This window comes from Acinonyx jubatus, chromosome B1 (assembly GCF_027475565.1).
Source record: "Acinonyx jubatus isolate Ajub_Pintada_27869175 chromosome B1, VMU_Ajub_asm_v1.0, whole genome shotgun sequence".
NCBI classification, from domain to species: Eukaryota; Metazoa; Chordata; class Mammalia; order Carnivora; family Felidae; genus Acinonyx; species Acinonyx jubatus.
This window is the reverse complement of record NC_069382.1, coordinates 49,259,074-49,282,983: the sequence shown is the minus strand read 5'-3', so window position 1 is coordinate 49,282,983 and position 23,910 is coordinate 49,259,074. Positions and strand designations below refer to the sequence as shown.

Genomic DNA, 23,910 nt, shown 5'->3' with positions numbered 1-23,910 from the left:
TGCTGTGGGCATCCTGGGACTTCTCGCTAGGTTGAATGAAATGTCCATACATCATAATTAGAGACCTTTTGCTTTTCACTAGGAGAAAGGGAGGAGAAAACTGTTTCTAAGACTGATTTTTATGGGATGGACCTGTTGAATGGGTAAGGTTATTCAGCTGATAGAGGCTTATATCCGTGATGCTAGAAAACTAAGTGAAAAGAATATAAAGCAAAGAGGATTTGATTCTAGGCTCACTTCAGAAGGGAGTACAGAGTAGCTGCCGCATTTTCAGAGGAGGGGTTCCTCAGTAGTTGTATCATCTAAAGCAGAGCTTCTTAAAAGATTTTTAGGAAAAATAAATATTCTTAAAGTTATATTTTCTTGCTAGCGAGAAAACAAAAACAAAACCCTTTCCCTGCTAATAGCAGCAAGGAACAGAGGCTCTCCCTCTGGCCTTTAAAGGAAACAGTGGAAAACATTTTCAAATGCAGCATTGGCCTTGTATTCAAAACCTGTTTTTAACACTACCCATAATAGAATTCCTCAAGATCGGGTGGTGCTTTAACTAATTGACATACAAAATACCAGAATCCCTTTACACAGTAGCAGTGCTTACCTACATGTGAAGTGAGATATGGACAAGAGTGTCCACGAAACTTTGTTTATAATGGCAGCAGATTGGATGCAAATGTCCATTGGTTTGGTCTGGTTAAATACACTTTATCTGGGCACATGCTGCACATGTGCATGCGCGTGCGAAACACACACACACACACACACATAAATAAATGGGATACTATGCAGCTGCAAGAATGATTAGGAGCCCTTCCAGGCAGGTACTAATATAGAAAAATAACCAGGATATACCTAATGATTAAAAATGAAGTGCAGACTGCTGGTGGGAATGCAAACTGGTGCAGCCACTCTGGGGAACAGTATGGAGGTTCCTCAAAAAACTAAAAGAAAGCTACCTTATGATCCAGCAATTGCACTATTAGGTATTTACCCAAAGGATACAAAAATACGGATTTGAGAGGGTACATGCACCCCAGGTTTAATAGCAGCATTATCAACAGTAGCCAACTGAGAGGGACCTGGGGGGCTCAGTCAGTTAAACATCTGACTCTTGACTTCAGCTCAGGTCATGATCTCATGGTTTGTGAATTGCAGAGCTTGCTTGGGATTCTCTCTCTCTCCCTCTCTTACCCTCACGACTCTCTCGCACTCACACGTGTACATATTTTATCTCTCAAATTAAATAAAAGAAAAAACTTAAAAAAAACCCACACACAATAGCCAGACCACAGAGAGAGCCCTAATGTCCATCAACTGATGAATGGATAAAGAAGATGTGGTGTATATACAATGGAATATTACTCAGCCATCAAAAAGGATGAAATCTTGCCATTTACAATAATGTGTATGGAGCTAGAGTGTATTATGCTGAGTGAAATAAGTCAGAGAAAGACAAATGCAATATGATTTCACTCATGTGGAATTTAAGAAACAAAACATATAAACATATGGGAAGGGAGGGAAGAGAGAAGGAAACAAACCATAAGAGGCGCACAATGATAGAAAACAAACAGAGCGGATAGAGGGAGGTGGGTGAGAGATGTCTAGATGGGTGATGGATATTAAGGAGGGCACTTGTGATGAACACTGGGTGTTGTATGTAAGTGATGAATCACTGAATTCTTCTCCTGAAACCAATATTACACTGTATGTTCACGAAAATTAAAATAAAATTAAAAAATTAAGTGCAGAATAGTTTGCTGCCATTTGTATTACAAAAGGGACAGGAGAGAAGCGTGTGTGACTGTGTATAGATTTGCTTGCATATGCCTACGAAGCCCTACAAGGATATATAAGAAGCTAATACCATTATTTACCTGCCTGGAGAGAGGGTGGAAGTGTGTGGGGAAGAGCAGGTAGGGGTAAAGGTAGGAGGTTTGTCATGATGCCTTTTTCTATTGTTTGATTTTGGGATCATGTGAACATATTAGCTATTTAAAAAATAAATTAGAATTAAAAAGCATATATAACATATATAAAACATGTATGTATGAAAATCTCAATAGGAGCAGAGAAAAACGTTTGTCAAAATTCAACACCCTTTAAAAAACAGAAGTGAAGAATTTTACTTCCTACTCTTTTAAGTAGGAAGAGTTCTCTTGTGTATAGTGTTTGAGGAGGTCTCCAATTGCTTTATTTATAACAATTTATACACAAAATCCTAAAAGAAACTGTTTTGAAAAATCTCAGACTCATTTTTTTTTTTCTTTTCTTTTCTTTGGGGGAACTTCCTGCATTCTTCAGTTTTCAGAGATCCAGGGAGAGGTAATTAATTCATTAGGTTTTCCTAATGAGTGGGATATAAATACTATCCTACTACCTAAAACTTGTATCATGCTTGTTTTTACCTTGAGAATAAGAATGAATTTTTAGGGATACCTGGGTGGCTCTGTCAGTTAGGCATCCGACTTTGGCTCAAGTCATGATCTCACAGTTCCTGAGTTTGAACCCCACGTCGGGCTCTTTGCTGACAACACGGAGCCGGCTTCAGATTCTGTGTCTCCTTCTCTGTGCCCTTCCCTGCTCATGCTCGCCCATTCTCAAAAATAAATAAACACCTTTAAAAATTATAAAAAATGAATTTTTAAATGTAGCTTTTATAAGATGACTAAATTTGACACTGTAATCATTTTTTTGGCTCTTTATTGTAAAAATAACTTTGGTAGTCAGTATGTAGGATTCCTTTCAAATGTTTCTTATTCTAAGACTGTGAAAGTATCTGTGAAAAGAGCCCAGGAATTAAGACATCTTACTGAATTTAGAAGGCTCTGGAATGTGAGAAGTTGGAATAATTCATATTAAGCAAATAATATAAATAAATATTTGAGAACTTGTAAGATCTCCTTTTCTCGAGCATGGAACAGGGAAAGAGGAGTAAAAAAAAATGGCAGAAGTGCTTGGGGCATTTCTTTGACACCACAGAACTTTCCTTAGCAGGACCATCTTGGTTTCTTTGCAATGAAAGTATTTAATGCACAAGAGAGTTGAGTCAGAAACATAATTTTAATCTGAAGTTGATGATGCTTGCTTAAGATGCTAGAAAATGAGTTTTGAAATACTTGAATATTAGTTACATTTACCTTGCAAACTTGTGTGGGCCTATTTCTGGGTTCTGTGTCCCATTCATTTCTGTGTCTAGCCCTCTGATCTTGATTATGAAATCAGAATTATAGACAACAGACTTTGATGTGCTGTCTTCCCCTGTGTAATATGGGAGCATTCAGGTTAGATGAAATGATGTTCAGAAGCGGGGAGAGGCCACAGAAGAGGTTCACATCTCCCTTTTCCTCCTAATTTTCAGTTGATATGGCAAAGATTAGTCATTTCAGACAAAGTGACACTAAACGGTGTGGGAGGGAGGCAAGGGCAGAGAGTTTGTAGGATTAGGGCTCTTGGGGAGGTGAGAGGAGATGGTGAGCTACTTTTAAAACAGTCTCTAGTTTGGCCTATGATACTTGCAATTCGCCATATTTTATATGCCCTTATTATCGATGCTCACTCCATGTTAGAATTGGAATTGCTGTACTGAGCTCCACCAAGATTGAATTGATGGACTAATTAATCTTAAAAAGATAAATGGAATTTGATGAACCACTCCCAACTTTTAAGTTCACCTTAGGGCCTAAAAGCAATCATTCATTTTTTTTTTTTCTCAAGTTTTTATTTAAATTCCAGTTAGTTAACATACAGTGTAATACTAATTTCAGGTGTAGAATTTAGTAATTCATCACTTAAATAAAACACCCAGTGCTCATCAGAAGTGCCCTGTTTAATACCCATCACCCATTCAGCCCATCTCCCACCCATCTCCCCTCCAGTAAACGAACAATAACAAAAAAAAAGACCCTTAAAAACCAGACCCTTAAATACAGAGAACAAACTGGCTGTTGCCAGAAGGAAGGTGGGTGTGAGGATGGGTAAAATAAAGGGGATTAAGAGTACACTTATCTTGATGAGCACTGAGAAATAGAAAAAATCTATCTATCTATCTATAGATATAAAATTGCAGTGATGTTGCTATTTACTGCTATTTACTGTTACTGTCATTATTGTAAGCCAGTTTTTTAATAGACATAATGAAAACTTAGCAAGCTTCTTATGACCAGTCTACCAAGATGGACTTCGCTTGCAGAATTAATTTCAGCAGATTGTTTGTTTTTCCATCTAAAATTGGCTGTGCACTGAGACCTTTTGTGATGCAAGGAACACTGTCAACTTAAAAATATTGATATTTCTAAAGCCATTTTAGATGGAATTATACTTTTTATAATTTTTATATTTTTTAAGTTAGTAAGATATTGTGTTTATTGTCCTCCGATTGGAGTTTTCGATGCAGTAGCCAAATGCCTAAATGAATATTCAGTTAACAAAACTGATTTTTGTGTGTTTTGGCTGCCTCACCTTCCTGAAAACTACAGTGATTTAGTGTGGCACAGGTAAAGGCTGATGCCAAATATGAGTCATTTCTTCTTTGGTTGCATTGGAAGCCACCTTTGGACCTGTAATGTCACTGGCACTTCTCATTCTTTACCTCTTTATCTCTTTCCTGATTAAAAACAGACCTCTTTCTGAAAAACCTAAAGAATTTGTGTCTGGAAAGAGCAGTAACGGAAATTTTAGGTGCACCAGGAGGACCTAAGCATGTTCTCAAATCAGCTGAGAGCCTCTGTGTTTTCCCTGTTTGATTTTGTCTTTAAGCATGATGGTAGCCACACATAACTGCTGTCTCAAATAGGGTTTTATTTCTTTGAATTCAGCCTGTTAGCACAAATAATCCCTAATAAGTATGAAGCTAGTTTAAAGATCTTAAACAAAGCTGGAGTTTTCTCCCTTGTATATCCTCATCTTGGCTGATTTCTGAAGTTTGATAGACATGTAGAATGTTAGAAACAAATCACAGATTTATCTTTTTTTTTTTTTTTTAATTTTAACGTTTATTTATTTTTGAGACAGAGAAAGACAGAGCATGAACAGGGGAGGGGCAGAGAGAGAGGGAGACACAGAATCTGAAACAGGCTCCAGGCTCTGAGCGGTCAGCACAGAGCCCAACACGGGGCTCGAACTCACGGACCGTGAGATCATGACCTGAGCCTAAGTCGGATGCTTAACCGACCGAGCCACCCAGGCACCCCAGATTTATCTTTTTAGATTCCAGGTATATATGTATACATACATACATACATACTTTCTTCATTTTGAGAGCTGAGCTCCTAAGAGATCAGAATGATCTAGTGTTTGGCCAAGTCCTATTTATTCACTGTCCTGAGTTCATCTCCCTCTGAAGTATCTGTAACTGGGATGCTACCTCCCCTCCTCCCCCAACATTTTAGTAAAGGGAGAATAACTGTGGAACAGCCAGGGATGTAAAATTTATTGGAAAGACAGTAATTGCCTTGTCCCTGGGGGGCAGTGTGTGTAGTTACACACTGAACCACAGGTTTCATTTCTGGCAAGAGAATGGACATGCATTATAGGAGGAAAAGAATAAGTGAATGATTTCAGTAGAATGTTTCCCCAGAGATCTGTGGGTGTCAGAAAGAGGAGGGAGGAGTGTTGTACCCAGTTTATCATCCAAATTTGTTGTTCCCTCTAAAGCAGCGTCTGTTCTACCCCAGATCTCTGTGTCCCTACCTTTGATTGGTGAGACCTGGGAATAGTTAGCATGTGGAATTCCTCAAGGTTAAGGTAGATGGATGAAGCGAATCCGACAGGGCTAGTAGTATGGCTAAGGCAGTATGTATGTACTGTGTGCGTCCTTTCAAATGTTCTCACTTGAGATATTTGAATATATGATGCAGTAAAAGTTATTGCTTCCATTCCGATTTGTTAGTAACATTATGTGTGGGGGTGCCAGCTGGGAAATATTACCCGGGAAGCTAGCGGAGCGCCGAGTGTGCCTTGGGGGAAGAGAGGACACCAACATTATTTGTCATTGGACCATTATACACCAAATGGCTGAGGTGCTGACTCCAAATCAGCTACTTAGTTTTCCTAAGGGACAGAGTGCCACTATGTCAGCTGCCAAACAAGAAAGAGAAATCTGAAACACAAAAATACATTTATTCTCAAATTAAGTAAGTTGTCTTCAAAACAACCTTGCATGAGCTTAACACTGTAAACAAAGAATGAGGCTTTTCTTCCTCTGAGAAGCTCCAAAGAATATTGACCTTAGTGTTCAGCTACCTGATTGTGATGTCCCAGAATACACAAAGCTGCAGCTTCCCAGACAGACAATTAAATTTAAATGCAAAAGACATTAACGAAACATTAAAGTATGTAAATGAGTGTGTGATTCATAGTAACACAAATGCTTCTACAGTGAAGTATTTCAGAGTTCATGGTTTCCCTAATCATCTTTTCATGTCTGTTTTGTTTCCTGGCTTCCTAATGCTAAAACATCATACCATTTTTTTAAAACTATCAAGGGCTGAGAGAGTTCCTAGGGAAAAGTGGCATTCTCAGAGGTAAACAGGATCCAGATCACTTAGGGCTTATTGATTTTATGATCAGTACGTAGGTTGCTGCTAAAAGTGGATAGGTTTCCAATACGTATCTGAAACCTTAGAGGTCTTTCCACCTCCATCCATCTTTGGGAGCAGTGAAGAACTCACTCTGCAGGCGATTACTAAGGAGAACTCAAAAGTCGTTAGCATCACTCATCTGTGGGATACCAGCTTAAACTAATGTAAAATACTCTTATTTAACTTGGATACAAAAGAAGTCAGAGTGATTATCAAAGGATCAAAAGGGAACTTAAAGCTTTTATAAGATTTGCATCTCATCCCCATTACTGGGTGTTGTACTTCTAGCATTTGGTTGGGGTTTATTTCTTTACGAGATGGGACTGAAGTTAAAAGTGCTTTGATGATATCACCATTAATCCATCACCCAACTGGTGGTGTTCTTGTATTATGCAATGAAATCTTTTTAATGGGGATTTACAAAATAAGTTAGGGTACAATAAAATTTGTTAATCCAGAGACTTTCCATTATTGGGAACTGGTGATTACTTGATTTGTGCTCAACTGGAACTTTAATGCGTGTTGAAAATAAGAGTCTTGGTAATATACTGTTCTAGAATTTTTACTTTCATGAACGGTGTGTGAATGGATGGGAAGATACCCCCTGGAGAAGGGAGAAGACACAGCCTACACCATTAGAGTTTTTCCTCAGTCTCAGCTGAGAATCTGAAGTGAAAGGATCTTGAGGCAGATGAGCAGAAAGAAACAGCCTCTCTGAGGCAGAACGTAAGGGAGGTTTTCAAAGGAATGTCTTTATGTATCTGTATTTCCTGGGAAGCAGCATGATTTACAGACAGAAGGTTAGGACAGAGCTGAGGAGACTGAATTGTGAACTGGAGAGGAGATCCAAATTTGAGGTATTGTTAGTATTTGGGAAATTTGCACTATAAAGATGAAAGTACAAGAGGAAAGGTACATAAACAATCAAATCGGTCATGTCTTTAAAGGGAATAAAGCTTTAGAAATGATAACAGGTTTTTCTTAAATATCTTCAGGTTTTTCTGTCAACTATTTGATTTGAATAAAAATTGCTGTTTTTGTTTTTAACAGGGCCGGTGGGAAAGTCAACAGGATGTATCCCAAACTGCAGTTTCCAGAGGGATAGCTCCTGTTGCCCCATCTCTCCCAGACCGTCCCTATAATAACCATTCTCCCGACCCAGGTAGGTTACATTTTCATTTGTCAACCACTGTCATGGAATTTGAGCATCTTTCAGAAGTAGTTTAAAACAGGATTTCCTGGGGCACCTGGGTGGCTCAGTTGGTTAAGCGTCCAACTCTTGGTTTTGGTTCAGGTCATGATCTCACAGTACGTGAGATCCTGCCCTGCATCAGGCTCTGTGCTGACAGCATGGAGCCTGCTTGGGATTCTCTCTCACCTTCTCTCTCTCTGCCCCTCCTCTGCTCCCATTCTCTGTCTCTCTCAAAATACATACATACATACAACATACATGAACAAACAGACAAATTTTAAAACAGAATTTCCTACCCTGTAACTACTATCCTACTAGTGAATGCTCATCTGATTTTTTCCCTTTTTTGGTTTATAACATGTTGTTACATTGATTTTTGAATGTTGAAGTTATCCTGCATTACTGTGGTAAATACCACTTGATGTGTTATCATTTATATCTTCTTTATTCTACTTGCTAACTTTCTGTAAAGGATTTTTGTGTTTATGTTCTATGATGAATACTTCTCTTTTCTCATAATAATGCCTTAGTTAGGTTTTGATATGAATATGTTGGCCTCATAAAATGACTTGGGAAATATTTCCTTACCATCTTTTTTTCTGAAAGATTTTATATAAGTTTGGTATTACTTCTTCCTTAAATGTTTGACAGGATTCACCAGTGACACTATCTGGGCCTGGAATTTTCTCTTTGGGAAACTTTTAAATTATGACTTCATTTTCTTTAATAAAGTGCTATTTAACTTTTTGTATTTCTTTGTGAGTCAGTTTTCATAAGTTATGTTTTTCAGGTAATTTTCTGTTTCATCTAAATTATTACTCTTATTTCAGTAAATGTTATGGTGTTCCTTTATTGCCCTTTTAATGTTTATAGGATCTATTGTGATATTCCTTCTTTTTATTTATTTATTTAAAAATTTTTTTTAATGTTTATTTATTTATTTTGAGAGAGAGAGAGAGTGAGAGAATCCCAGGCAGGTTCCACGTTGTCAGCACAGAGCAGGATGTGGGGCTCAATCTCACAAGCTGTGAGATCATGACCTGAGCTGAAATCAAGAGCCAGATGTTTAACCAACTGAGCCATCTAGGCACCCCTCCTTTTTATTTTTGATAATTTTTGTTTTCTTTCTGTTTTTCTTGAGTACATTTGAGGCATGTCTTATTTTTCTCAGTCTTCTCTCAGAACGAAAGTTGGTCTTACTTTCTTCATTGTTTACTTTGTTTCATTGATTTTGTTTTTATTTTTGATTGTTTCATGGATTTCTATTTCTTTCTGCATTTCACAAATTTTGGAATATGGTGCTTTCATTTTCATTCTATTCAAAATATTTTCTAATTTCCCTCTGATTTATTCTTTGACTCGTAAGTTATTGGGTAGCATGTTAATTCATTTTCATATGTCTGGTGAGAATCTTTTTATTTATGGATTGCTTATTTGATTTCCTTATGATCGAGAGACTCTTTAATATTTCAGTCTTTTGGAATGTTTTTGAGACTATGTTCTACCTTGGTAAACATTCCATGTATGCTTGTAAAGAAGGTCTGTTCTGTTTGGGAGCATAGCATTCTGTATATATCAGGTCAGTGTGGTTGATAAGCTTATTCAGTCAGATCGGTTCTTCAAATAGTCTGTCCTTTTACTGATTTTTTTTCTATTTGTCCTATCCATCACTGAGAGAGGGCATTAAATCTCCAAATATGATTATGAAAAATTACCTACTTTTTCATTTATTTTATCTGTTTTTACATCATTCTTGTAGGAACTTTGTTGTTAGGTATATACATTATTTTTTCCCAATGAAGTGATATTTCTATCATTATTAAATGTCCCTTTATATCTTTGGAATTCTCTTACTTTGAAATCTGACTCACTTGATATTAACGTAGCCTCATCAACTTTCTTTTGCTTATTGTTTGAATGGTGTCTCCTTTTCTCAGTCTTTAAAATTTTAGCTATATTCGCTCTTTAAATGAACAAATATTTGCTATCTTGTCAGCATATAGTTAGCTCTAACTTATTTTCTAATCTAGCTTGACAAGTTTTGCCTTTTTCTTGGCATATTTAATTCTTCTACATCTAATATTATTATTATTATGTCTGCTACATTGCTGTTGGTTTCTCTTTGGCCTTTTGTATTTTATTTTATTTTTCCGCTGTAACTTCTTTTCTGCCTTCTTTTGGGATAATTGGAAAAATATTTTTTAGTATTTAATTTTATTTCCATTTCTGGCTGTTTGGTATTTCTGTATTCATTTATTAAAGTCTTTGCTCAAGGATTCTAGTATAGATTCTTAACTTATCATAGTCTACTTAGAATTAATAATACATCACTTCCCACTGCACAAATATAAGAACCTTGTAAGTGTATAATTCCATTTGCCTGTTCCTGGACCCCTCTTATTTTGTATTATTGTTGTTATATCTTTTATAGACATTATGAACCCATTTTACGATGTACTCTTTCTGCTTTAAAACAGCCAGATTAAAAGACTATAGAAAATCTTTTATATTTTTCTTCATATTTATTATTTCTGGCACTATCCTTCGTGAAGTCTTATATTTATCCAATATCATTTCTCTATAGTCCAAAGAATATCCTATAGTATTTCTTATTGTGAAGTTCTCTTGGAGAGAAAAGAATGCTGTCTCCCCTTTTTGAGATTATCTTCACTTCACTTTATTTGAAGAATTTTTTCACTAGCTAGAGAATTCTGGGTAGATAGCTTCTTTCAACACTTCAAACATCTTACATTGTCTTTTAGATTCCTTTTCTGCTGAGAATCAGCCATCATTTCTGTCTCTTTTTCCTACATGTAATATGTCTGTGTTTACTCTCTTGTTTGCTTTCATAGTTCTCTCAATTTTTGTTTTTAGCACTTGGACTAAGGTATACTTAGGTATGGTTTTCTTAGTACTTATCTTACTTGTGTTTCATTGATATTCTTGGATCTGTAAGTTGTGGTTTTCAACAAATTTGGTAAATGTTCAGCTATTATTACATTTTACCCCCAACAATTTTTCTCTACTCTTTCTGAGATTCAAATTACACGTATTAGATTGTTTGATATTACCCTATAGGTCACAGGAGCTCAATTTTTTTTAATTTTTATTTTTCATCCTTTTGTCTTATTCTTATATCTTCTGGTTGCATAATTTCTCCTTCCATTTCCAACCTTCTGTTAAGTACATCCAGAGAATATTTTATTTCAGTTATTATTCTTTTCAGTTCTAGAATTTCACTTATTTCTTTATTTAAAGTTTTAATTTCTCTGTGGATATTGTATACCTATACATTTGTTAAGATCAGATTCTTCTTTACTTCCTTGGGCCTGTGTCTAAAACTACTTCAACATACTTATCTGCTAAATCCAGCATCTGGGCCGTCTCATGGTCTTATTTACATTGACTGCTTTTTTCTTGACTATGGGTTATATTTAATGAGTTTTGACAAATGCATTTACCTGTGTAACCTACCCACCAGTCAAGTTTACAAGATGTACAGGACTCCAGCTACTTTCCACAATCAGCCAGTGTTCTGGTTTCTATTCCTTCAGATTAGTTTTGCCTGTTCTACAATTTCATACAAATGGAATCATGCAGTATATGCTCTTTTTGTGTTATGCTTCTTTTATTCAACATTTCTGTTCATGTTATCCACACGGTTGCATCCTTCAGTAATTTATTTTTTGTTGTTGAGAAACATTCACTATCACAGTTGAATTTGTCACAATTTTTAATTAGTTCTTCTATTTATGGACATGTGGCTTATTTCCAGTTTTTGGTTACTGTGAATAAAGTTTATTCTTGTATAAGTGTTTTTGTGAACACTTCTCTTGAGTTAATACCTAGGAGTGAAATACCTTGTTTTAAAGTTCTGTAAATTTGTTGTTGTTGTTTTAAAGCTTGTAATCCATGCTTACTTGATTTACATTATTCTCCGCTTTGCTTTGGTCATCATTGCTTCTTGCATCCCACTCTGTCTTTCTGAGTTTAGTTTCTTTTTTGTGAATTACATCTATCATCAGTGCATTTAGCAGTCATCAGTTAGTGACAAACCCTTTAGAAATTTTTATTTTGGGGCTCCTGGGTGGCTCCGTTGGTTAAGCGTCCGACTTCAGCACAGGTCATGATCTCACAGCTCGTGGATTCGAGCCCCGCGTTGGACTCCGTGCTGACAGCTCAGATCCTGGAGCCTGCTTCGGATTCTGTGTCTTCCTCTCACTCTGCTCCTCCCCTGCTCATGCTCTGTCTCTTTCTCAAAAATAAATAAACATTAAAAAAATTTTATTTAAGTTTTTATTTTTAAGTTTTTTAAGTTTTATTTTATTTATTTTATTTTATTTTAAGTATTTATTTTATTTTATTTTAAGTTTTTAAGTTTTAATTTATTTTAAGTTTTTATTATTTTAAGTTTTTAAGTTTTTTAAGTTTTTATTTTATTATTTATTTTATTTCAATTCTTCACTTTGAAGAATCCTTTTACTATGGAAAATATCAAACATACAAGAGTAGAAAGAATAACACCATATGCTCTCAGGTAGCCCTCCCAACTTCAGAATGATCAGTTCATCACTAGTCTGATGTACCCCTACTCCTGCTACATCTCCCAGCCCTCTCCTGGGTAATTTGAAGCAAATCCCAGATATCATTTCATCTGTGAATATCTGTACATGTGTCTCTAGAGCAGTAACATTTCTCTAGAGCTGATAACATTTCTCTCCTAAGAAAAATTAAAAATAAGTCCTTGATATCATCAAATATCTAGTCAGTATTTAGATTTCTCCAATTGGCTCAAAAATACCTTTTAGTTATTTTGAATGAAAATCTAAGTAAGGTTCATTTATTGTGATGAGTTGATATGTGTCTTGAGTTAAAGTTTAATCTATATGTTCTTTGTCTTTTTCCCCCATCCATTGTATTTGCTGAAGAGACCACATCTTTTGCACAGTAGACTATGTTACCATCCCCCTGAGATTGTTTAAACAGGGTTCTCTATCAACCGTATTTCCTGTGAATTGGTAGTTAGCTCTACAGGCTTGAACAGATTCAGGCCATTTTGAGGGAGGGGTGGAAGGTAGGATAAATGGAAGGGTAGTTTTGTGTACTTACCTCAAGAGACACCTTCTGTCTGATTGTCTCACTTTGTGATATATGCAGCCTTTGAAGGATTTTTGGCCAGATCTTCATTTAATTAAGGGTCTTCCTCAGTGTAGAATGTTAATTTAACTGTAGGGAGAAGTCTAGATTGTCCCTGTTGTTTGGTCTCAGCATTTAGATGATTATGTCCTTCTGGCTCTTTATTCATCTCAAACTTATTTTCTATTTGTTTCCTTTGTTTTGTTCTACTCTTTCCTAATTTTGCCTTCTTGTAAATTATTTGATTTTTTTGAAATCCGCTTTAACACATCTCTTGGAATTTATAGCTATCTCTTTGCTTTATTGTTTTAGTGATTGCTCTCATGATTATAAAATATCCTTACCTTTCACAGTCTACTTAGAGTTATTATACTACTGTATGTAAAATTTACAAACCTTGGAACTGTATGGGTCCATGTCGCAACTGTATTGCCAATGAACTTAAAGTCATTTCAGGGGCCAGTGTAGAGTAGAAGTATGCTGGTGGCTGTGTGCTTCCATTGGGGCAGCATCACACACAGTTCCTCAGGTTGACTTGCTTGTTGTTTTTAAAGTATTATGTGGATACAGTGTTTTACAGATTGTGACTTAGGTTACATTTTCCTAAAACTTCAGTTTTATTCACTAAGGGGAGAGAAATCTTTTTATATCATAGATATTGTCTGCATGTCTGATCCCAGCCTTTGGTAATTTAGAGCAAGTAAGAACGTGGTTGGTCAGGGCATTGATCCCTCTCCTGTAAAAACAACTCAAACACCACCTTCTTCCTAAAAGCTCCATTTCATCATCTTCATTCAGTAAGTAGGTATGAAAAGCTAAAGCAGGAGAAGACATAGTCAGTCCCTGACTTCAAAGAGTTTAAAGTCTAGATAGAGAGGTATACATGTGTGTCACCAGCTGTGTGATGTAAAAATGAAAACCCCCATCTTATTCTAGGGCAGAAGGTAGTACTTGAACCAATTTGTGACAGGACTGGGGTTGGATTACCCTTCGGATACTAACAGGAACACTGGATATTAGAACGTTTTTGGACTACCCTAATTGCTGTTATTTAATTGGAAAAGGAAATAACATTTTGTTTGAGGAGAGCCATAATAATACTATGTTTTTCTAATATTTTTAAAGGATACTTTTGAATAATTTATATTGTTATATTTGCTACAAATGAAATTTGGCAAACTTGCAAGAAAGAAAACATCTATGTAGTTGTTTACATTTTATCTCTTTTCCTTTCAATACTGTTGACAGGATTTAGTAGCCTAGCAGCCTCCTACTTGAATCCAGTAAAATCCTTTGTGCCGCAGATGCCAAAGCTCTTGAAGTCGCTCTTCCCTGTCCGTGATGAGAAACGGGGCAAGCAGCCGTCTCCCCTTGTACATCAGGTAAAAGCATCAGGAAAGCAATGGTGAACATTTCCTAATTCCCGGTGGAATGATGCTCTGTGTCGTCACATTGATGCTGAAGGGGAGGGATAACAGTGGTGGTGGGGCCTTAGAACCAGCCTTTTTAGGCCTAGTAAAAGCTTGTGATAATTTCTCCTTCACTCTCTTCAGAGGTAACAGAGCTGTTGAAACTTACTGACAGTCTCAATCCTTTCTGCTTTTAAAAAGTGCCGAGTACACTGCTAATGTGATTTATGGTAATATTACTTAGAGCAACAATAGTAAAATTTATGAAGTGCACTTAGTGTTGTTTGTGTATTGCCAAACAGAAAATGTAATTCTATTTTTAATTCTTTATTTCATTTCTTATTTCAAACAATTTTATGTCATCACTGTCCTTCCCTCTCCACCTCTTTTTCCTCTGCTGTAGTCTATCTGTTCCTTCATTTAAAATGTTACAAGTGATCACTTGTCTTATTTCCCCTTTTTCTTAAAACTCTCCACCCAGCCTTCAAATAAGTTTTAAAGAAAATCTTAGAGGGTTTTCAACATAATCAGGAGTCTGCTCTTATGCGATGGTGAATGGGAAGCCTGTTGGAAATGTAATTTCCAGCCTTATGTAGGTGTGAATTCAGCAGAAAATGATAAATGAGGATTTATTTATACTCCTTCAAAAACACATACAGTGCAAGTTCAGTTGTTGAAATAGATCTTTTGACACCAGCTTATCCACATTCACTTAAAACGTTCAAGTTGCAGAAATGCAGGTGAGTCCTTGTTTGAGACCTTTAACTATTTAAAAGAATTTTCTGAGTTTATGAATGCATATTCAAGGGGGGTGGTATTAGTATTGTAAGGCTGCAATATAGACATATAATTTTTTCAACTTAACATTATATAAACATTACTTAAGCAGACATTTACACATATTGGATGGAAAAAAAATCATGATTTTGGATGCTTTAACTAAATTTAAGCACATAAGAAGGAGTGCTTGACAGTTATTGAAGGAATCTATGACCATGAGAGCTAAAAGAAACAGCAAGTCTAATCCTTGGTTGGGGTTTAGGCAAAAATGATTTTTCCAAGGATTTGTATATATTATTCTGTTACTACATCATTGGTTTGTAATGTATGATGCATGGACTCTCTGTGTCAGAATTTCCATGGTAGATTTTTAAGAATGTAACTTTAAAAAAAGCAATAACAGCCTGACCTCATAATCCATACCCCATCTGGGAGTGCCTTTATAATCTGTATTTATAAGCACCCAGGTGATTTTATCAAAATATAAAGTTTGATAACCACCATTTTCCAATTGCTATTTGGTGAAGACAGTTATAGAAGTTAAAGGAAATTGACACGGCATTAGAAGTTATTGAATCATACTCTGTAGTTATAGTTAGTTTTTCAGTGCTACTTTGAGTTTTTGATGTTGCAAGTCAAATCACCTGCTACAATAAATTATTTTTACTGTTTTGCCAGTAAATGATTGATTCTTCTGGATATGAGAGGAACAATAATGTGTTAGAAAGAAATGTAGTGATTGGCAAATAACTGCATTTTGTAATGTCCAGTTTAAGAAGGTAATCTTGAGATATTTCAGAGATACCTTACGCAGTATTTATCCATTTGGTTTACTTTTTTTGAGCATATATGAGCAATGGCATTGGAGAGAGTAGCCTAGATATTTCACATTTCATAAATAAATGATAATATCAATACAAAACTTGCCTGAATGAAGATGCCTAGTGGTGGAGTTAAACAGTACAGTTGGGGTTCGGTTTGTGAAAGCTCGACCCCACTGCAGGACCTTTCCTGAAGGTCACCAGGGAGCTGCATCTTGCCTGCACCATTCCAGTCCTCATCTGACTTGACATCATACCTGAAACACTTGCATCTCTAGGCTTCAGTGCTGTGACATTTCCTGGCATCCCTTCCTCTGACTGCTCAGTCTTTCTCAGTTGACTTTTCTGGGACCATCTATTCCATCAAGCTGCAAATATTCAGGTGCCCCAGAGCTCCATTCTGGGCCTTCTTTCCATGGGTCACCCTATTTACTTCCATGGCTCTGTTTATGCATTTTCAACACTCAAATTTCTATCGCCAGCCCAAACTTTGCCCCTCATCTTGGGCTTCATGGAGCCAACTACCCATTAAACTTTTTCACTCATAAATCAATTAGGCATTCACATTTTATAAGTCCAAAACATTACCGTTGGTTTCAGCTCACAAGTCTATTTACTGCCAACACACAAACTACTTAAAACTACAAATCCATCTCAGTATGTAGCACAAATGTCCACCTAGTTGCTCATATCTCAGAGTGCATCAGTAAAATTTTATAGGTACTGCTTCCAATCCAGTGACTTCTGACCATCTCCATCTTCATCAGTCATTCATGCCACCATCATCTCTTGCCTAGATTATTCCAGCAGCCTACATACAGGTCTGTCTGACACTTTTTGCCTCATAAAGTCTATTATTCATGAAGTAGCCAAAGTGACCTTCCAAAATCTTACTTAAATTCATGGCTTGAAGTCTTCCACTGCTTCTCACTAAAACTGAATAAAATCTAAATTCCTTACTGTGCCTTACAGCATCCTATATGATCTGTTCCCCTGACTTCTAATCTTTATGCCCTTTATTTCTTCTTTGTTCACCATACTAAGTCATGTTGGCCTTTTCCCCTTCTTCCTTCCTTCCTAACTTCCTTCCTTCCTTCCTCCCTCCCTCCCTCCCTCCCTCCTTTCCCTCCCTCCCTCCTACCTTCCCTCCCTCCCTTGCTTCCTAATCTCATGAACACATGAAGTTCATTTTGGTCTCAAGAATTTTTTGCATTTGCCTTTCCTTATACTTGGAATACTCTTTCCCAAAGTTTTTGCATGGCTACTAGGTCTCTAATAGAGTGGTCTACTATTTAGAGTGGTCAAGATAGGCCAGTCAAAGGAAGTACACTTGCATTTAGAGAGGCCTTGACCAGCTAAACTAAAACAATAGCTTCCACCACATTAGTATACTATTACCATATTTAATCTTCATTGGATGTTATTGTTATGTTTATATGTTTATTAGCTCTTCTCTAGAATTGGTTGACCATTGACATATGCAGATTATTATATTAGATAGTTTGTATGTGTCAAGTGTCATCCAGTGGTATAAAGTACTATGTTTGCAGCTTAGAGGTGAGGGAATCACATCTGAGTGGGGATTTGCGATATCAAGACATAATTATGAACTTTCTTGCCTAGATTGATACAAGTTCCACTGAAGAACTATTCCTAAAGGAGGGGAAAACTTAAGCGTATCATCAGGACTTAGTTGATCAAAGATGCTTGTGCTCACATCATTTTTATTGACTGTCTGGGATAAAGCTCTCAGAGAAGTAAAGCATAATTTTAAATGACATTGCCAATATGGAATTTTCTTTTGTTTAAATATGTTTTAAATTGTTGCCACCTGAATGGCGTTTCATCCTTGGAAATGGAGCACTGTAATGCAAATGGAATTTCAAAGTAACAGCAGTAAGAAGAATGCTGTATTGGTTAGACTTCTTTAGTGCTCCTCAATTTTTTTTAAATAGTAGTCTTTACTATAATGGCATCCCATTCACTTGGAAATGAGCTTTGATACCTAAAGTTGAGGGTCTTACTGTTGTTGATGATCTGTCCTGCCTCTCCTTGTGGGAACTCAGTCCTCCAGGAAAAAAAATCCGCTTCCTTCCAACCAGTTTTTGCCTCAGAGTTTCCTCTGGTGTTACCTAGGAGTTAAAGGGAGGGGAGGAGAAGGTTCTCTCTAGACTTAATTAATAGCTATAGGTTAGTCCACTATATCTCATAATAAATGCTCCATCATTCTTCGGTTGCCTTGTCAGAGTCTTGCTTCAAGTGGGGAGCCTGGAAATGTTTTCAAGCCCACACTTGAAAATAGTGGAATCATCATCTTCCTCTTCTAAATAATGTACTTCTACCAAAGCAACATATGACTGTACTTTTTTTTTTCTTTTTTTTTTTTTAAAGTCAGTATTAGCTTGTTGTGCCTCTGGTCAGTTAACATTCCCTTTTTTGTTTGTTTGTTTACACTCTTGTCAGTGCAGTTCTTTTTTATTACTGCGTTGTCTAGCTGATGTATAAAAATACTTAAGGAACTTTAGATTCGTTTCTAAAATTTTTCATCTTAGTTTTGTTTTAATGCTCCTAGAATATCAAGGTACTTTTTTTTTTTTTTAATTTTTTAATGTTTATTTTTGAGAGAGAGAGAGAGAGAGAGCGTGAGTGGGGGTAAGGGGCAGAGAGAGAAGGAGACACAGAATCCGAAGCAGGCTGTCAGCACAGAGCCAGACATGGGGCTCGAACTCACGAACTGCAAGATCATGACCTGGGCTGAAGTTGGACGCTCAACCCACTGAGCCACCCAGGTACCTATCAAGGTATTTCTTAAGTAATTATTTAGAAAATACATTTGATCCAGCTATCTCTGCAAACTTTTTAAGGGCATAGTCTGTCTTCATTTGAGTCATAAGTAAAATAATTGAACGTTAGAGGGCCTAAGAGAGAGCCCTGTCATAGGCAACTAAAGATCACTCCTCAAGTCACAGGGTGACAGTTCAGCATATTTCAGCTTTACATGTTCAGCAACTACCATCTCCAGTCCACATTTCTTCCTCTCTCTACCAAAGAGATCATGGGAGACTTTGTTAGATACATTATGGAAATAAAGGGACACCATGTCCGTGGTCTTTCTCTGTATCACCAGTCTTGAAACAAGCCTAAAACACATTCATGCTGGCAAACATTCCTAAACTACTCTGTTCACTGCCTGGCTTTGCCATAGCTCTGTGTGAATTATCTAGTGGTATCAAACCAGTAGTGCAAAGAAATACACAAATGCCATGAACCTTGCTCTCCTTTTGATTCTGTGTTTTATTTGCTGCTAGTGCTTTGTTAGTACACTCATTTCAGTAGCCTGTATAAATAGTCATTAAATAATCAACACCTAAGACTAAAAAACTTAGTGTGTTATAGAATAACATCAAAGATAGAACCCAGAAAAATAGAAATCAGTGCATATACTAAAAGGAATCTGGATCAATTCTACAGTATGGGAAAGGATAAATTATTAATACTGCAAAAGATATAGAGATAATAGATAGTAACCTTGCTATATAATGTGCAACAGCACAAGAAACCCCCAAAACCCCAATGGTTTGAGTATCAACAATATGTGGTAACCAAATAGACCACATATGATAGGATATTATTTTATTTCTATTCCCCCCAACTTTCTCTTTTTATCATTTTTAAAGCTGTTTCCCACTGAACTATGATGAAAGATACTAAAACTTCTTCCTTTTTTATACTTCTGTCCCAGTTTAGTTTGAAGACTTAAAGTTCTTCTCTGAAATAGTCACAATAATGAAGAAACTCACATGGACTCACCTGAACACCACCCTTGGCATTATTAGAACACGCTTAGATTACTGCAGTTGGTCCTGGATGTGTCACTATGGGAAATCCATTGACCAATTGGAATTATTTCAGGGGATAACGTCAGAAATGATTTATGAGGAAGGATTAAAGGAGTTATTTATAGCTTGACCAAACAATGACTAAGAGAGCTGACTGTATAAGCAGTCAAGGGACGGCAGCACCGAGGCGGTGAGAGCTGTGTAGGATGGCTCTGCTACAGCAGGGGGTGGAAGGCGCAGAATGACAGAGGTGAAATTAACAGAGAGACTGGTAACAGCTGTGAATAAGTAGAATGATTTAGAGATAGCAGGGTGCTCTCTTCAAAAAAGCACCATGGAATTGCTGTCACTTCTGTTTTTTAAAAAATAAGATTTTGAAAATATAAAAATAGTCCAGGTAATAACTGAGGAATGGGATAGGTCTTGTTTCTACCAGTCATTCCTATAATCTCACTGTTAGGTGGAAGAGAGACAGAAGTTGTGTAATGAAGGCAGGATTATTCTCAGAAAAGTACTTTTAATCAGAGTGTCCTTGACATTTTCAAACAAGAGTGTTCAGTACTCTCCCTCATGGAAAGATACAAACATACAACTATGGTGAAACTAACGAAAAGATTAATGTTTATTAACTTGTTCTTTGGAGTCAGCAGGTTTTCACATCAAGATGCTATTATTTTTTGGCATTATATTTCAGTATTTGAAAAGATTCATGGATCTTTTCTTGTACGGTAGAAGTTAATAGTTTACTCTGAAGATTTAAAAACAAAGATTCTTACATTGTACAAAATGTTTTGGTTTGAACATGTTCTTAAAGACTTATGTTTCTCATTTTTATGGAGATTTGTTTTTGTTTGTAATCAATTTCTGAGTTCCAGAAATGCAAAGATATTGCACTGAAAGAGGTGGCAGCTGACAAAATTGCTGTCTTTGACCTTCTGATGCAAGTTTAGTAACTAATCTGGAAAATAATGAACTGCAATTAATGAAATCTGTACTCATATTCAAGTGTGTGTCTCAGACAGCACATAAAATAATTGAAAGAACTTCCTGCTCTCTAATTAGTTAGATTGAATTAATTTGGCATAATAGCTTTTTTCATGTATCAAGAAGTTTGTGTTCAGATGAAGCTATTTATGTGCTTCAAACTTTGGGACTCTAAATGATGCCTCTGGTTCATCTGGAGAATTAAAGAGTTAATATTCAGGTTTAATTTCCACCATCAAAAGCACAGTCCCATTTTCAGCCTATCTATGTTTTACAGTCTGTCCCTTTTCTGTGTCCTGCACTTTGCTTGGGGCTATCTTGTCAACCACAGGGATATTTTTCTCTCTTTCAACACTGTTTCCAGCATGGAGGATGGACAAAGCCTTGAGGTGAGAGAGCAGCACTGCACATCTCCAGTACTAATTGAAAAGATGCTTGTGTAGTTAGTTATTCCATCCTTTGTGTCAGCAGTCCTTCTGCACATAAAATGGGGGGGGGGGGGGGGAAGGGGCACCTGGGTGGTGTAGTCAGTTAAGTGTCTGACTCTTGATCTCGGCTCAGGTCAGGTTTGTGAGTTTGAGTTCCCAGTTGGGCTCTGTGCTGACAGTGCGGAGCCTGCTTGGTATTCTCTCTCTTCTCTCCGCCCCTCCCCGGCTTGTGCTCTTTCTCTTTCTCTCAAAATAAATAAGCAAACCTGAAAAGATAAATAAATAAAATGGGAAAAAACAAACCAACTACTAGTTCTTCCCTTGTGCACACAGATGCTGTTTTTAGGGTTACTCATACGTGGACTCCTTGATGAAACAAACCTTATCAATGCTGCCCCATGTGTCATCACCATAACTAACTAAAATAAGAAAAAGGCTTTATATCTTGTTTTCCAGCCTTCAGTGTTCGTTAATTGTTCAGATTCTTTAAAAAATAACGTAGGGGTGCCTGGGTGGTTCAGTAGGTTAAGCATCTGACTCTTGATTTTGGCTCAGGTCATGATCTCATGGTTCATGAGATCGTGCCCAGAGCCCAGCTCTGCATGGAGCCTGTTTGGGATTCTCTGTCTTTCCCTTTCTTTCTGCTACTTCCCTGTTTGCATGCACGCTCTCTTTCTCTTTCAAAATAAATAAATAAACTTAAAAAAAAAATGTATATTTGCATTTCCCGCCTGTAATTTAGTAAGTGCCACATGTAATAAATATATTTGAATATGTTATCGTACATTCAGTTGTTCTTGAGTTCATAAAGGCAAGTTTGCCTTTGGAGTACAGACTTTTTTTTTTACGTTTATTTATTTTGAATACAAAATACAAGTACAAGTTGGGGAGGGGCATAGAGAGAGAGGGAGAGAGAATCCCAAGCAGGCTCCACATTGACATTGACAGTGCGGAGTCTGATGTGGGGTTTGAACTCATGAACTGTGAGATCATGACCTGAGCTGAAGTTGGGTGCTTAACTGACTGAGCCACCCAGCGCCCTCCCCACTTTTTTTTTTTTTAATTTAAGGCAAATGATTTCCATTCAGTTGCTTTAAGGATGAATTCTTAGTCACTTTTAGTACTGTCAGTTTTCCAAAATTTTCATAATGTTTTGCTGCCTATCTTTGCCCCAGAAATGTATGGACACTGTATTGAAAGATACTGAGTTGACAGTGTTGTCTTCACAGTCAGGTATAATAGCTGATTTGAAAAATAGTGAAAATATGAGTTTCTGAGTCATTACTGAAGTTGATTGAAGAGACCTCAGTCTGCCAGTCATTTTTCAGAAATTGTCATTGTATACTTTTGTATGATTCTCTAGATCAGGGATTGGGAAACTTTTTTTAAGGGCCAGAAAGTATTTTAGGTTTTGTAGGCCTGTCAAAACTAGCCATAGATAATACTTCTAATAAATGAGTCTGGATGTGTTCTGAGAAAATTTTATTTATAACCCCCAAATTTGAATTTCATATAATTTTTTCATGTTACAAAGTATTCTTTTATTTCAATAATTTGAAAGTGTAAAAATCATTCTTAGCTTACAGGTTATACCAAACAGGTGATAGTCTAGATGTAGACCCAGTTTTTAAAATTTTAAGATTAACAAATATTCTCTTTTAAGTAAACACCTTTTGTCCTTCGTAGACACTTGAAAAACCAACAACCGTTATTTTTAATGAAGTGAATATTACATCCTTTAAAAAAAAATGTAAGTTTTTTTCACATGAATATTTAAGTAAGCATTGATAGCTATCATGTGGAAGTTTAAAAAGTAAAAATAAGAAACTATCTTTTATCACAACTCCAGAAATACTAGCATTTAAAATTTCCTATACATAGTACCTCAAATAAGCTGAACTAACACATATATAAATAATATAGTAAAATAAAAAGTCTGTTTTGATGGTCTCACTCACTTTTACCCTCTGATAAAATAGTTTACTTGTTGATGGAAGAAATGGGCCTTTTAGTTGTTTTATATAATTAAAGTTAAATGGGAGTATAAGTTAGTCCCCGAGTGCTTGTTTCTGAGGAGAAGGGACTCTGTGTGTGGTTTTGCTCCCCCTATATCCCCAGCTTCTGGCACAGTCATTGGAATATAGCAGACACCTGACATGTGTTTGTGAATGAGTAAATTGATGATATATAAGGTTCTTTATTTGAAAGAAAATGGAATTAAAGTCCATGGGGGAGAGGAAGAAGAAAAAAAAAAAGAGGTTAGGGAGGGAGAGAGCCAAAACATAAGAGACTCTTAAAAACTGAGAACAAACTGAGGGTTGATGGGGGGTGGGAGGGAGGGGAGGGTGGGTGATGGGTATTGAGGGCACCTTTTGGGATGAGCACTGGGTGTTGTCTGGAAACCAGTTTGACAATAAATTTCATGTTAAAAAAAATATTGTATCCTGAATGGCTTTGGGACTGATAACCGAAGTAGAATCTTTGGATTTATATTTTACATCAGATATAATTGTTGATTATTTAAAACTGGGCTTGTAGCAACCTAAACTAGAAGTATCTTTTAAGACACCACAAAATTCCAGTGATTAGGAAAACCATGGTATTTCCCAAATGTGCTGAGTATTTACTGCGTGCCAGAGATTTTATATGCATTAGCTCAGTAGCGGTGCTGAGTTAGATCAGCGCTGTCCAATAGAAGAATGTGAGCCCCACGTGACATTTTAAATTTTCTGGCAGGCACATT

At 36.5% G+C, this 23,910-nt stretch overlaps 1 protein-coding gene across 2 annotated transcripts in view; it reads left to right on the top strand.

Moving 5' to 3' along the window:
• The window catches only part of KIF13B (kinesin family member 13B), a 201,031-nt gene that overhangs the window by 155,315 nt on the left and 21,806 nt on the right, over nt 1–23,910 (top strand). The window contains exons 36-38 of one of the 2 annotated variants that reach the window (XM_053216665.1): nt 2,302–2,322; nt 7,629–7,740; nt 14,155–14,288. In XM_053216665.1, the coding sequence (XP_053072640.1) occupies nt 2,302–2,322; nt 7,629–7,740; nt 14,155–14,288 (267 nt within the window). The remainder of the gene's footprint in view (nt 1–2,301; nt 2,323–7,628; nt 7,741–14,154; nt 14,289–23,910) is intronic. The other variant, XM_027069655.2, reaches the window with a different exon arrangement.